Genomic DNA, 13,514 nt, shown 5'->3' with positions numbered 1-13,514 from the left:
AAATAAGCTACTGCGCCTGAAGTGCTGGGAAGGAACCCGGCCCACGGTAAGCGCTCAATAAACGTTGGTCTTGATTGTGAACATTCCGGGCGCCCCTCCCGCCTGGGGCTGACGCTGTCCTGAAGGTGCTGGGCTTGCACAATCTTGGACATACAGATGCAGGCCCAGGACTGGGGACACAGGCAGCTCCCGGAGGGGCCAAGGGAGGGGTCAGATGGGCCAAGACACGCCCCCACCGGCCCTGCCCCAGGCCCGGCCACGTCCTGGGCTCCCCTCCCCGCCAGGACTCCGCCCCAGCCTGTGGTCTGCGCTGTGGCTGCAGCTCCCACGCCGCGGCCCAGTTTAGCGGCTCCAGCCCGCGGCCCAGGACGGCCCACTCTCCGGCCGAGTCCAGAGGCCTGAAATAGGAAGGAAGAGGGGCCTAAAAATAGCCCTAATTACAGAGGGGCCCAAGGGGGTGGGGGGGCGGCGGCTCCTCTCTGGCTCCTGGGCACTGCCACAGCCCTGCTCAGGATCCTGCTCAGGCCCTGGGGAAGGGACCCCACCCTGGCCCTCCTGTCCCCAGCCCACAGCAAGCCTCCCAGTGGGGAGGGCCCCAGAGAGGGGTAGGATGAAGGGATACAGGGGGAGCTTAGCCCAAGTTTGGGCCACTGTGGTCCGCTTCTCTGACTTAAGAGCCGCAGCAGCCCTATACCCCCTACTCACACACGTGAGGATCACTGAGCAGCTCCTGGCCTGATAACCACCATGGATGGAGGGCACTGCCCTCACTCAGCCTACCTTCCCTGGTCCCATACTCCGACTATTCCAGGAAGCCTGCTTTGAATAGCTTCACTTAACTGAGGGTCAACACTGTCCTAGTGGGGGCTCCCAGAAGGCTGTGCTGCTGTCTAACTCATTCAATTGGCTCCTGGGGCAGGGTTGTGTTTTCCCATTAGCCTGGGGGCTCCCAGAGAGCAGGGGTGGCCTCTTCTACACTTCAGCCTCATTAGAAAAGACAATATGGGGATACATAGAGACCAAAAGGGAAAAAAACATGTTAGGGTACAGATGTCTAAATTCTGAGAAGACCCAGGGGGCCAAGGAAATTGTGGGCAGCTCCCTGGGCAAAGGAGCATCTTGAGACAGGTTCAGATGAAAACAAGATAACATCAGACAGTGGTATGGACTTAGCCTAGGAGAAAGTGCTCAAATGCCCCACACCATCTTCCTGTCACCCTCACCAGGAACCTCAAGGGTTTGAGAACTGGCAGAGCTGGCAATTGGTTGTCCCACCTTGGGCAAGTGACTTCACTTCCCTGGGTTTCCTCCTCCTCTTGTGTAAGGTGGGGGTGATAGCCAGGCCTTCACCGAGTTGTGAGCAGTGAATTCTATCATGTATGCAAGGCAAGCACTCTTTGTGAGGTATTGCCCTGACTGAAAGATTAGAGCCAACTCAGTCAGGAGCTGGGAGCCTCCACCCTTGTCCTGCTGGTATTTTGCAGCTTCTGTTTTCTTCCATGTTTAAAATCCCAAGAAGGTGTTGGGTGAGTGTGGTTACTGTGAAGAGTTGAATGGGGTGGGGGGGGGGTGGGGGGGGGGAGAGAGAGAGAAGGAGAGACTCCTGGGAGGGGGACACGTGGTATGCTAGTGCCATCTGGTGGTTACAAGTAGCAATGACAGTTACCTGGGTTGAGAGAGAGATGCAGAGAAGGAAAGGAAGACCTGAAAAGGAAAGCATGAAAGAGGGAGAAAGAAGCCAGGACGTATAAGGGAGAGAGTGATATGGAAGGAAAGAAGAAGGGGCCAGAGGTCCACAGCAAGATGGGTTGCTGAGGAAGACTGGGCCCTCTCAGAAGTTCCGCAGGCCCAGGGTAGGCCAGAAGTAATATCCGAAGAATATTTTCCTGCCACATCTCAGCAGCTCCCAGAGGCCATAAGGGACCCCAAAGTGCATGAGTCTCAGCCATGCGGCCTGAGGACCTGGAGGCCAGGATCCAGAAGGTTAAACCAGGTATTGCTCCATGGGGCCTCCAGTCCTTAGGCCCAGCTTCATGCATCTCAGACTGTTGGGTCCCCGATACCAGGGGTGGGGTGACGTTGTTCCTATAAGCCCTGCCCAGCTTGACCCCTGGAAAAGGTTGCCCATGGGCACCCCCACACATGTGCGTGAAGCACACAATTCTTTTGAGCGTGTCGCCCACGTGCAAGAACCCAGCACACACCCGGTGCCCTGTGGGTACTCATGACGCGCACCTGTGTTATGCACATGGCTTGGGCCCCCACCTCACCCTCTCCTGGCTTCCTCTCAGGGGTGGGAGGTGGAGGGTGAACTTGTTTACCACTTCTGCTCTGGGCAGTGGTGATGAGCTCAGACTGGCACAGTGCCCTCCACGGGCAGGGCCAGGCCTGAGTCACAGGGGTCAGATGACTGTGGAGGCTAAATGGGTCCCGTCCTGCAGCCCCCGGGAACTGCCAGCCACCCCACCCTTCCCCCCCAATGGTGGGCCGCCCTTCCAAAGCAGCCCAGGCCAAACAGGAGGAAGGGAGGGCCTAGGGGTTCAAGCCATTGCAGGCCCCTCCCCTGGCCAGAGGACAACAGGACAGATCCCTGCCCAGCCAGGCCCACTCCCTGAGCACCCGTCACAGGACCACTCACCACCCGCTGGCGTATCCTCGTTCAGGCAACACCCTCTTAGAGTCACATGCAAGAGGCCCCAAATACATCTTGGAAATAAGTGCAATTTCCCAAAGATTGTTCTGTTGGAGATTATGTAACTTCCCTTGGGTCAGTCAGCTCCACTGTAGAAGGAGGTGGATCCATGTTCTCCAGGAGCATGTCCCAATTGACCTTTGACCTTGGCCTGCAATGTGTGTTTGTGGGGCTGCAGTTAAAGAAAGCCAAGAGAAGGCCCTCAGCTCTAACTCTATCTGCTTCTCAGAAGACCTGCACTCAGGCTTCCTTCCAACAGCATAAACAAGGTCAGCCGCAGACACCTAGCAATAGTCCCACCCTTCATGATCTATATTTTTTTTCTTTCAAAGTCTTTCTTAATACTGTGGGACATTTTATTTCCACTGAAAATAAACTCTTAACAGATTTAGATGCCTCCCCACTGTTTGGAACTCTTCCAAGGCTACAGCTTCCATGGGACTTCCCACCCACAAAGGCCCAGCTCCCAGGAGGTCCACTCTGCTGCTGCCCGGCACATGCCCCCCTGGCCTCCCATTGCCAGCTGGGTCTGGATGTTTGGGCCTCATCTTCTTCACAGTATCACTGGCTCCCTGTGGTCAACACTGGGGCCCTTCGCTCTTATGCCATCTCATCCCCCAGCTCCCCACCCCCCAGCCCACATGTGGCGGTACAGATCTGGACACGAGTGGGAGGGGCCCACGGGCGGTCCAGTCCTGGTCCTGTCACTGGGCTCACTGAGTGGCTTTGGAAGGTCAGTCCCCATGCTGGGTATCAGTGTCCCCCTCTGAACAAAAGAGGGAATTAGAAAAGATGACCCCAGAGGACCCTCTGACCCCTGAAACTCCAGGGTTTTACAACTTACCAACAGATACATCTGTTTTTGTCACAAAACCAAATGAGATATGGGTCCCATCCCCTTCCCTCCCAGCCCCAGGCTGACACTGGCTCTTTCCCACTGCTCCCTTGGCAATGCCCACTTCCTCCCATCCACCTTCCTCAGCCCGCTTCACTAAGCCCCCTCACTCTGCCCCACCGCCACCCTGCCCCCGGCAGCCTCCACTTCAAGCCCTGACACTGCCCGGCCCTCCCCCATCCACTCCTCTGATCTCCAGCCCTGGCAGCCCCTTGCCCGCTTGGCACTGCATCTTTCAGCCTGCAGTCAACCAAGCCCAGGCATTACCCGCTTGCCCTGCCCAGGCACCAGGGTTGGCTTTTGCCTCCCCAAAGCTTCAAGCCTCAACATTGTCCTCGCCCACCCGCCCCTGGGCAACGGAGACTCACTAGCTCCTGCCAAAGTCAGCATGGTCATCCCCCTGCCTCAGGGCCAAGCTATACCTCCAGCAGCATTGACTGCTGGGGGCTTCTCCCAGGGTCACCACTTCATGTCCTCCAACGAGTCTCTCCCAGGATGGTGGCCCCATTTACTCTTGGTTGTCAGTGAATACAGCTTCATGGTGTCCTCATCAACAACATCAAAGAACCTCCATGCTTAACTCATGGTTTCCCACCAGGAAAGCCCCAGATGGACTGCTGGCTGATACTGGGTTTTCTCACCTCTCCTGTCAGGACGCTGAGCAGGAAAACAAAGCAGACCCTCTGCCCATGGGCCCAATACACCAATGGGCGCTTTCCTACCCCAGTACAAACTGCCTCCCTGCCCCTTTCCACACTGCAGGACTTTCTACCTCATTTGGTATTGTAGACCCTTCTCTCTTTCTTAAGACCCCCTCCTCCATGATTTTTCACATTTCTCTTCTAGTCTTTTCTTTAAAAATGCATTAACTATGCCAGTGAAATAAGTCAGTCACAAAAGGATAAATATGGTATGATCCTAATTATATGAAATATCTAGGATAGGCAAAAGTAGAGAAAGCAAATTTTATTAGTGGTTACCTGGGTGGCGCAGACAGTTAAGCGCTCAACTATTAGACGGAAGTTTGGCTGTTCGAACTTACCCAGAGGTGCCTCAGAAGATAGACCTGGCCATCTGTTTCTGAGAGGTCACAGACTTGAAAACCCTATGGAGCAGTTCTACTCTGCACACAAGAGTCGCCATGAGTCAGAATCCACTCAACAAAGACAACAGAAGTGGGAGGGAGGGGGAAAGAGGTCATTGCTTAGGGGGCTGTGAGTTTGTGTTGAGGATGATGGAAAAATCTGGAAATGGATAGTGGTGATGTCACACAACTTGAAGAATGTAATTAATGTCACTGAATTGTACACGTAAAAAATGTTAAAATGGCAGAAAAAAAAGAGATTTGATAAAATAATTATAATAATAGTAGAATCAACTAATATTAAGAAAAAATGTTTAGACAGTAGTTCAACAAAATCTGAACACTCACTGCTTAGCTTAAGAAATAAATGATTACAAGACTTAATGGACTGACTGAGACTAGAAGGACCCTGGAGGTCATGGTCCCCAGACCTTTTGTTAGTCCAAGACAGAAACTATTCCCAAAGCCAGCTCTTTAGACAGGGATTGGACTGAACCATAAGATAGAAAATGATACTGGTGAAGAGTGAGCTTCTTGGCTCAAGTAGACACATGACACTATGTGGGCAGCTCCTGTCTGGCAGGGAGATGAGAAGGCAGATGGGGAGACAAGCTGGCCAAATAGACATGAAAATATAGAGTAGAGGGAGAGAGTGTGCTGTCTTGTCTCATCAGGGGGACAGCAACTAGGAGTACACAGCAAGGTGTATATAAATTTTTGTAGGACAGACTGACTTGATTTGTAAACTTTCACTTAAAGCTCAATAAAAATTAAAAAAAAAGAAATAAATGATTACAGAGAACATTGAAAGCCCGTGTGCCCCTCCTGAATCCCATCCCGCCTCCTTCCTTCTCCATAAGTAAGCCCTCTCCTGAATTTATCAGTTATTCCCATGAATATTTTTACATTGTCGCTACATGTGTATGCATCCGTATGCAATATGGATGTATGATTTCCATGGTTTTCAATACTAGAGAGATGGTATCATATTGAGTAGTAGGTATCCCGCTGCAACTTGCTCTTTATGCTAAATGTTTTATGAGTTTTATTCGTGTTGTTGTTAGTTGCTGTCAAGGCAGCTCCAGCTCATGGTGACCCTATGTATAAAGAAATATTACCTGGTCCTGGGCCTGGTATGTTTGAGTCCATTGTCGCAGCCATTGTGTCAGTCCATCGCATTGAGGGGTTCCCTTACCTTTGCTGGCCCTCCAGTTTACCAAACATGGTGCCCTTCTCCACTGATTGGTCCTTCCTGATGATGTGCCCAAAGTAGGCAAGTGGAAGCCTTGAATAATATTCTGTGATCCATAGGATTTAATTGGCTACTTTTCAGAAGTAGATCTCCAGGCCTTTCTTCCTACTCTAAGTCTGGAAGCTCTGATGAGAACTGTTCACCATAGGTGACCCTGCTGATGTTTGAAATACGGGGGGAGCATAGCTTCCAGCATCATAGCCACACGCAAGCCACCACAGTACATCAAACTGATAAGTGGTAAATTCATGCCGATACGGGCACTCTAATTCATTCACTGTCCCTGCTGTGTAGTATTCCACTGAGGCAAATGTCACGTCAATGGACATTTAGATTAGTTCTTGTCTGTTGTAAATTTTAAACTGCACGTGATACATAAATATATTCTCACTGTAAAATATTCAAATTATGTAGAAGAATACCAAGTAGATGATGAAGTCCCATTTACCTACTGCTCATCTCGGAAGTACCCACTGCTAGCCCTCTGTATGTAGCCTTCCAGTCCTTTTTCTAGGCACCGACAAAAACATACCTGTTCATATCCATGTGTACCTTTGACCTCTGCTACTCTCCCCTCTCCCGATGCACCTGTCCTTCTGACTTCTCTTTCTCAGTCTTTCTCACTCTACTCCCTGCCTCTTAAACCTGCTCCCTCTAGCCGCAGACCTTTCATTCTCTAAGGAGTTTCCCTGGGTTCTCCCAGCCTCCCTCAGCTTCGCCAGCAAGTTCACTGATCTCCTCAGAGCCCTATGACCTTCTTGCCTGTGTTCTGAGCACCTCATGACATCTCCTACTGGACAGTCACAGGTATTTCAAACTTGTCCAAATTGACACTCCCCAGACCCTCCCTCCCCAGAGCCTGCACCCCATACCGGTTATTATCCTAGCACCCCCACCCTCCAGTTCCCAGACATGCTGACACCCTCTGCAAAGTCATTGACCACCGTCTCTCTTCTCTCCAGCCCCCAGTGCTGTCCACGCCTCCCCTGGGCTATTACAAAAACCGGAAAACCAAACCTGTTGCCATGGAGTCGATGCCAACTCCTAGGGACTCTATCACAATCACCTCCTAAAAAAGGTTTCTGGCTCCAGCCCCTCCCCGCTTCCGGTCCCTCCTCCTTATCACCTCTGTGAGGGGAGGAGGGTTTGGGAGCCCGTGAAAGGAAAAAAAAACACAAATTTCCACATAACTCCCTCAGTTTAAAACCTTCAATGACTCCCCAGTATCTGCTGGATAAAATCCAAACTCCCCAGCATGGTATTCGAGGTTTCGAGCGGACGAGGGCGGGGGGGAAAGTGGCCCCATCTCTTGCCTCCCCAATTCCCAGGCAGCCTGTATAGGGGCTCACAGTACTCATCATTCCTCTGAGAGCTGTTCTCCTTCAAGTCTCTGTGCCTTCGTTTCTGCTATTCCTCCTGCCTAGGACACCCTTCCCCATCACTGCTTGGCAAAGTGACATTCGCCATTCAAGATGTCCCCTGAGAACTTTTCCTGGTCCTCCCAGCGAAATTTACCTTCTCTTTGCCTCCACCAGGAGTCCTGGTGGCACCATGGTTAAGCACTGGGCTGCTAACTGAAAGGTCGGCAGTTCCAACCCACCAGCCGGCCCCATGGAGAACAGACATAGCGACTGGCGATGCAAGACACAACAACAATGCCTCCACCATGCTCTGTACAAAACTCCGCTGTAACTACTGAAGACCACCGCCCAAATGGACAAGAAAAACCCTAATGTCAGAGCGTCCATTTCAGGAGCCCTGTATGTACTCTAGTACTTGCATACACTGCGTCCTGATTTGACACTCAAATAAATATGGTCACTATGACAATGGGCTCAAGCATAACAACAATTACGAGGATGGCACAGGACTGGGCAGTGTTTCCTTCTTTTGTACACAGGGTGGCTATGAGCCGGAACCGACTCGACTGTACCTAATTACATGACTATTAACAAAGACGCCATTGTGTTTTATCTCCTGGGTGCTTGCCCCTCTCTTCCCCAGCAGACATGCGCTTTCCAGGGCTGTGTCTTATTTTTCCCTGAATGCCCCCTGCCTGACACAGGCATTTCAATTATAGGTTCTAAGGATGAGCAACAAGGTATCTATTCCATTATCCCCTTTGGGCTCCTGCTCTTCTTCTGTTTCATCATTTGTGCCTCTAGGCAGGCTTTAGGGCCTCTGCTAAGGGAAAAGGCAGTCCTTCCTCAGGTGGTACAGCTCAGGCCCAAGTACTTGGTTTGGTAAGGCAAGAAGGGGCTGGATTTCAGCCCTCACCTTCCACCTCTGTCAGGCACTCTTGTGCAGTACTCAACCTGCACAACTGTACATGGAAGTCCTGTCTACTGATGGTTTACATAACCCTTAAACTGGAGCTCAGACTATTTCTCTTCTCCCACCCTCATCCCCACTTACCACCCTTCATACACACACACTCCAATGATAACTCCAGCCCACCTCACTTAGACCCTTAGAATCTAAGATCTTTCCATTTGACAAATTCATCCACATTAGAGATGAGTCCCAGAGGGAAGAAAGGTCTTGCCCAGGAGCACCCAGAGCTGGAGGAGAAACAGGAAGAGGTAGAGGGGCTGAAGGAGGAGGGAGAAGGAGAGGAATCTGGGGCCCAGTGGAGGGGAATTACCAAACCATGAAGATTATATAATCCCTAAAGAGAGATTTCTTCAAGTGCCTCATCAAGTGCTAGGCGTAGAACAAGTATGCCGGAAAGCCTTGCTGATTGTTCCCCACCTGCAAGGTGAGCAGAACCATGGGATGGGGAGCCCAGCTCTGGGAGCTGTTCTCCTTCAAGCCTCTGTGCCTTTGTTTCTGCTGTTCCCACTGCCTGCGACACCCTTCCCCATCACGGCTTGGCAAACTGACATCCACCACTCGAGATGTCTGCTGATCTTGTTTCCTGATCCTGTTTCTCCCCAAACTCTGGACCAGGACTCTCTCTGGGATCACATCTGCCCTCTGGGCTCAGAGGGTCATTAACTCATTTTCCACAACCATCTCTGCCCCTGCTCGTGTGCTCACACATCAGGCCAAGGGGGCCAGCAACTAGCCGGAAGGGGCCTGGAGTTCCTCCTTCCCCACCCCCAGGCTGGCCCCTGCTCCCCAGACCACAAAGAGCTCAGCAGCTCCAGGAAGGGTACCGGAGGGCCTGGGCAGCCTCTTAGCCTCCATGGCTACGCTCCCCAGTTCCGTCAGATCACGTGCTCCAGACAGCAGTCAGGGAGAGCAGGACAGGGTTTGATCCTGAAAGAGTAGGTCCATGTACCCCTCATGCTGAGTCCCAGCCAGGCTCCAGCCAAGCTACCCAACCCGCGGGTGTTGTCTCCATGTGGCTGGCTTAGGAGCCTTCCCTGATGCGAGAAACAAAGTGCTCTGCAGACAGCCGGGTCTGGAGGCCTGACTTGGTAAACAAAGGACAGTGCATTATAATTCGATTTTCAATTAGCCACTCACTTTTCCCCCACGTTCACTAATCAAGATCCAGCAAGAAAAGGCCGATTTGAATCATGCGCTTCTCTTATCCTGCTAATGGGTCATTCTCTGGCTGCCTCACCGCACAAAGGCTCCTGGAGAAGCAAGCACTTACGGGAGAGACTCCATCAGTGCCACATCTGAAGCAAAGGCAGGACTAGAACCCACCTCCTCTGACAAGAGGGGCTTCACTCCCCCAGCCTTCAGTTCTGAAACCTCTGAACCTCACCTTTAAAGTTTGGTACATTAAGCCTTGCCTAAGGAAGAGGCCTGATCCCTGGCCAGAGGGAGCTCCTAGAGTGATGGGAAAGACCTTGTTCCTGTCCTGGGGAGCTTGCAATCTGATAGCAAAATATCACAGAATGCCTCAAATGACTTTCCTTAATCTGGGCTTTCCTAGGAAATATGGAGGAATGTTATCATCTAATCATATTACCAATAGCAATAATAGCTACATTTATTAAGTGCCTTGGAAACCCTGGTGGTGTAGTGGTTAAGAGCTACGGCTGCTAATCAAAAGGCTGGCAGTTCAAATCCACCAGATGCTCCTTGGAAACCATATGGGACAGATCTACTCTGTCCTATTGGGCTGAGTCGAAATCGACTTGACAGCAATGTGTTTTGTTTTTTTTTTTTTTTTAATTAAGTGCCTACACTGCATGAAGTACTTCTATGCATTACCTCATGTAAATATGACAGCAATCCTTTGAAGTGAGTATACTATTAGCCCCACCTTATAGATGAGATAAGTGAAGTTCAGAAAGGTTAAGTAACTTGCCTGAGGTCACACAACTAGTAAGTGGTGGGTCAGAATTCAAATGCAGAGCCTTATTCTTAACCACTGTGCTGTGCTTTGCTTCCACTCTTGATTTAAATAAATTCATTATGTGGACAAATATTCCCCATTTTGCACATCTTTCTTTTCTTATAGAACCTAACTGAAAAAAGGATGTGGTTATCATAGGCTTGGGTTCAGTGGGGAAAGGTGATGGAGAAGGAAGGGAGACAGGTGAGAGACTACTGGGACCTTTGATGGTCAGAGAGGTGCCTGATGCTAAGGGCAGGTCAGGGACTGTTCTGAACCATTCTTTGGACTCTGATCAGCAGACAGTGAAAATTTCTTGCTGAAGGTGGTCAATATGCTTAGGGTCTTCTAGAGATACTGGCAGGGTGGGGGGGTTGGTGGTGGCTGATAGTGCAATGGTTAAGTGTTGGCTGCTAAGAAGGGTTGGCGATTCAAACCCACCCGGGGGCTCCACGGGAGAAAGACCTAGTGATCTGCTCCCATAAAAATTACAGCCTAGGAAACCCTTTGGGGGCAATTCTACTCTGTCACATGGGTCCCTGTGAGTCAGAATCAACTTGGTGGCATCCAACAACAACAACAGAGATACTTGGGGCATAAGTGAGGGGCTATGAATGCCAAGGGCAAGGCAGGCTGGAGTCAAATTGCCCACCATAACTGTGGGCAGAGATCTGCGTACGCAGTCCCTGGGAACACTCTTTGCTCATTTGTACCAAACCCAACATGCTCTGTCTTTAGTGTCTGAAGGGCATCCGCTTTATAAATCTCGGTAAAGGGGGCCCAGGAGTATTTATTTCTCCCCAATGCTCCAGTGATGGCATAGTTCGTGTTAAAACGATTATAATGCTTTTCTGTGTCTTACATCTCTGTTCCCAAGAAACTCCCATGTTGTACAGGTGCTCAGTAAATCCGGAATAATTGAATGAATGCCTGAGTGTAATCTCAAATTTTTGGGGTGAGTTGCCTTTTTCAGAAATCTTAAGCCATCACAGCTGCACAGGAGTGCAAGGGCCATTCATTGTTCCAATGAGGCACTCCCGGGTATCTTCATCCACCTCCAGCCCCCATTTGGAAGGAATATGCTGCCGACCGCCCCCCCTCCCCAAGAGCCCTCCCCTCTGGCGGCCCAGTCTCTCCTCAATCTTCTGTCCCTCTACCCAGGGCACAGGTCATCAGAGACCTGGGCCCTGCTCTTTCCTCACAGGGACCCGGCAGGCAAGATGTTCTAGCTGGGGGATCCAGGTGGTCAGAAGCTTCCACACGGGGGCGCCCAGAGGGCGCTGGAAAGACTGATGGGGGGCCCTGCGGCGTCATGGGGGAAGAGGGAGGACGGGAAGGACCCAGATCGTCAGCCTGACGGCTGTCTGCTTCCCCACAAGGGTTTCCACCAGGCAGCCGCGACCCCTCACTGGAGCCCACTCTCTCCTGCCTGTCCTCCCAGGTCCCTTTCTCCGTCTTCCCCTCATCATTCCCCACCCCCCCCCCCCCCCCCGTCTCTCTGTTTCTGTCTCTCTCTCGTTTGCATTCACCAGTCAAGGTGAAAGAGTACTCCAGTGGGGGCAGACCTCGGTTTGAATCCAAGGTCCTCAACGTCCTCAAGCCGGCCTGTAAAATGGGGCCAATGATCCTACCTACTGTGGACAGAGCAGGCGCTCAGGAAACGTCAACATCCTGCCCGTATTCCGCCCTCATCTCGTGTTTCCCTCTTTTCTGTTCTCCCTTAGCTTTTTTTTTTTAATCCTTTCCTCCTGCGCCCTCTTTCCAGCTCTGCTCTCTCAGCCAAACCGCAGCCTTGAGCAATCCTGCGCGCCCACCCGGCGCCTGGGAAGCCTCGCGACCGCCACGACCCGACCCGCGGCCAGGCCCCCGCCCCACGACCGCCAGAGCCCAGCCCAGCCGGGGGTCGCGCCCGCCTCGACGTGCCTCGCGCGCCCCAAACCCATCCGAAGGTTGCGCTTCTCCCCTTCCCGCGGCCAGCCACGGTCCCGAGCCCGCCTCCAGCCCAGCTCAACGCGCGGGTGACGCCAGCCCGAACATTCCTCGCCGGGCCTCCGGCTTAGCCGGGGTCGCGCCCCGCTTCGACGTACCTCGACCGCCCCTAGACCACCCGGAGGCCGCGTCCCGCCCAGCGCCCGCCCCGGGCCCACCCCACCCGGGAGTCGCCGCCCGCCCCGCCAGCCCACGCAGGCCTCCTGTCAGCTGAGGGTCGCGCCCTGCCCCGCACCCCCGGCCGTGTCTTTCCCCCTGAAAGCGGGGCCGCGAGGACGGGGCGCAGCGGGGCGCGCGGGCCAGGGCTGTGCCGGGGTGGCCGAGGACACTGGGCGGAGCGGCGGGCTCGGACTGCCAAGGCTGCAAACGCCAGCGCGACCGCAGCCCGAGGGCGACGCTGCAAATAGTCGCGGTTTCCACCCCGTGCCCGACCGCCCTCCCGACCATCCGGACCTTTGGGGCTTGCTCTCCCTTCTTTCAGCCGCCCTCTCCGCCCTGCCTCAAGGGCCCCGCTGTTCGCCCACCACATCCTGTCCCACGCAGGCAGGCGGGGAGCCCGAGCCAGGCGCAGGAGACCAGCGCCGAGGTCCAGGCTGCGGAGGTCTAATAATCACAAGTTAGGATTAATTGAGCGCGTACTATGTGCCAGGCACTGTGCTAAGCGCTTCACCGACAGGAGTTCATGAAATCTGCACAACAGCCCAATGAAGGGCGGCACCAATTCGCAGATGGAGAAATTGAGGCTCAGAGAGACCCGTTAGGTCCTGAGGTCGCCTGTTTGGACCTGCAGAATAGGAAATGAGTTCTGGGGCCCACAGCTGTTCTGCCTCCAGCCTGCCAAGACGGCCCCCCACCAAAGCTGAGGCCCTAATGGGAGACTAGAGGGGCTGACTGGGGGTTCAGGATGCTAGTGGGACACAAATGTGCAGAGTAACCTGAAGCAAGCCCCTGGCCTCAGTTTCCACATCTGTAAAATGAAGGGGATGAAAGGATAAATTCTGTTAGCTTTAAGGAAGAACTTTTTAAAGATGGTGAAAAACCCGAATGGAATCTGGAGTAAGGGACCTGCCCTTGAGAGAGTTCAGTGAGAGTGTCTTACTCATCTAGGGCTGCTATAACAGAAATACCACAAGTGGATGGCTTCAACAAAGTGAAGTTTATTCTCTCAGTCTAGTAGGCTAGAAGTCCAAATTCAGGGCATCAGCTCCAGGCAAAGACTTTCTCTGTCAGCTCTGGAGGAAGGTCCTTGTCATCAATCTTCCCCTGGTCTAGGAGCTTCTCCTCGCAGGAACCCCAGGTCCAAAGGAC

At 52.7% G+C, this 13,514-nt stretch overlaps 1 protein-coding gene across 1 annotated transcript; it reads left to right on the top strand.

The window, feature by feature from the left end:
* The first annotated feature begins 1,947 nt into the window (after positions 1-1,947).
* LOC104846297 (translation initiation factor IF-2) lies at positions 1,948-12,813 on the top strand. Its single transcript, XM_010594605.2, has 4 exons — positions 1,948-1,993; positions 3,314-3,425; positions 11,997-12,411; positions 12,469-12,813. The coding sequence occupies exons 1-4, from the start codon at positions 1,948-1,950 to the stop codon at positions 12,811-12,813; spliced, it is 918 nt and encodes a 305-aa protein (XP_010592907.2).
* Positions 12,814-13,514: the final 701 nt, after the last annotated feature.

Source organism: Loxodonta africana, chromosome 18, assembly GCF_030014295.1.
Source record: "Loxodonta africana isolate mLoxAfr1 chromosome 18, mLoxAfr1.hap2, whole genome shotgun sequence".
Taxonomy (NCBI): domain Eukaryota; kingdom Metazoa; phylum Chordata; class Mammalia; order Proboscidea; family Elephantidae; genus Loxodonta; species Loxodonta africana.
Note: the sequence above shows the minus strand (reverse complement) of the source record. Positions and strands in the feature narration are given on the sequence as shown.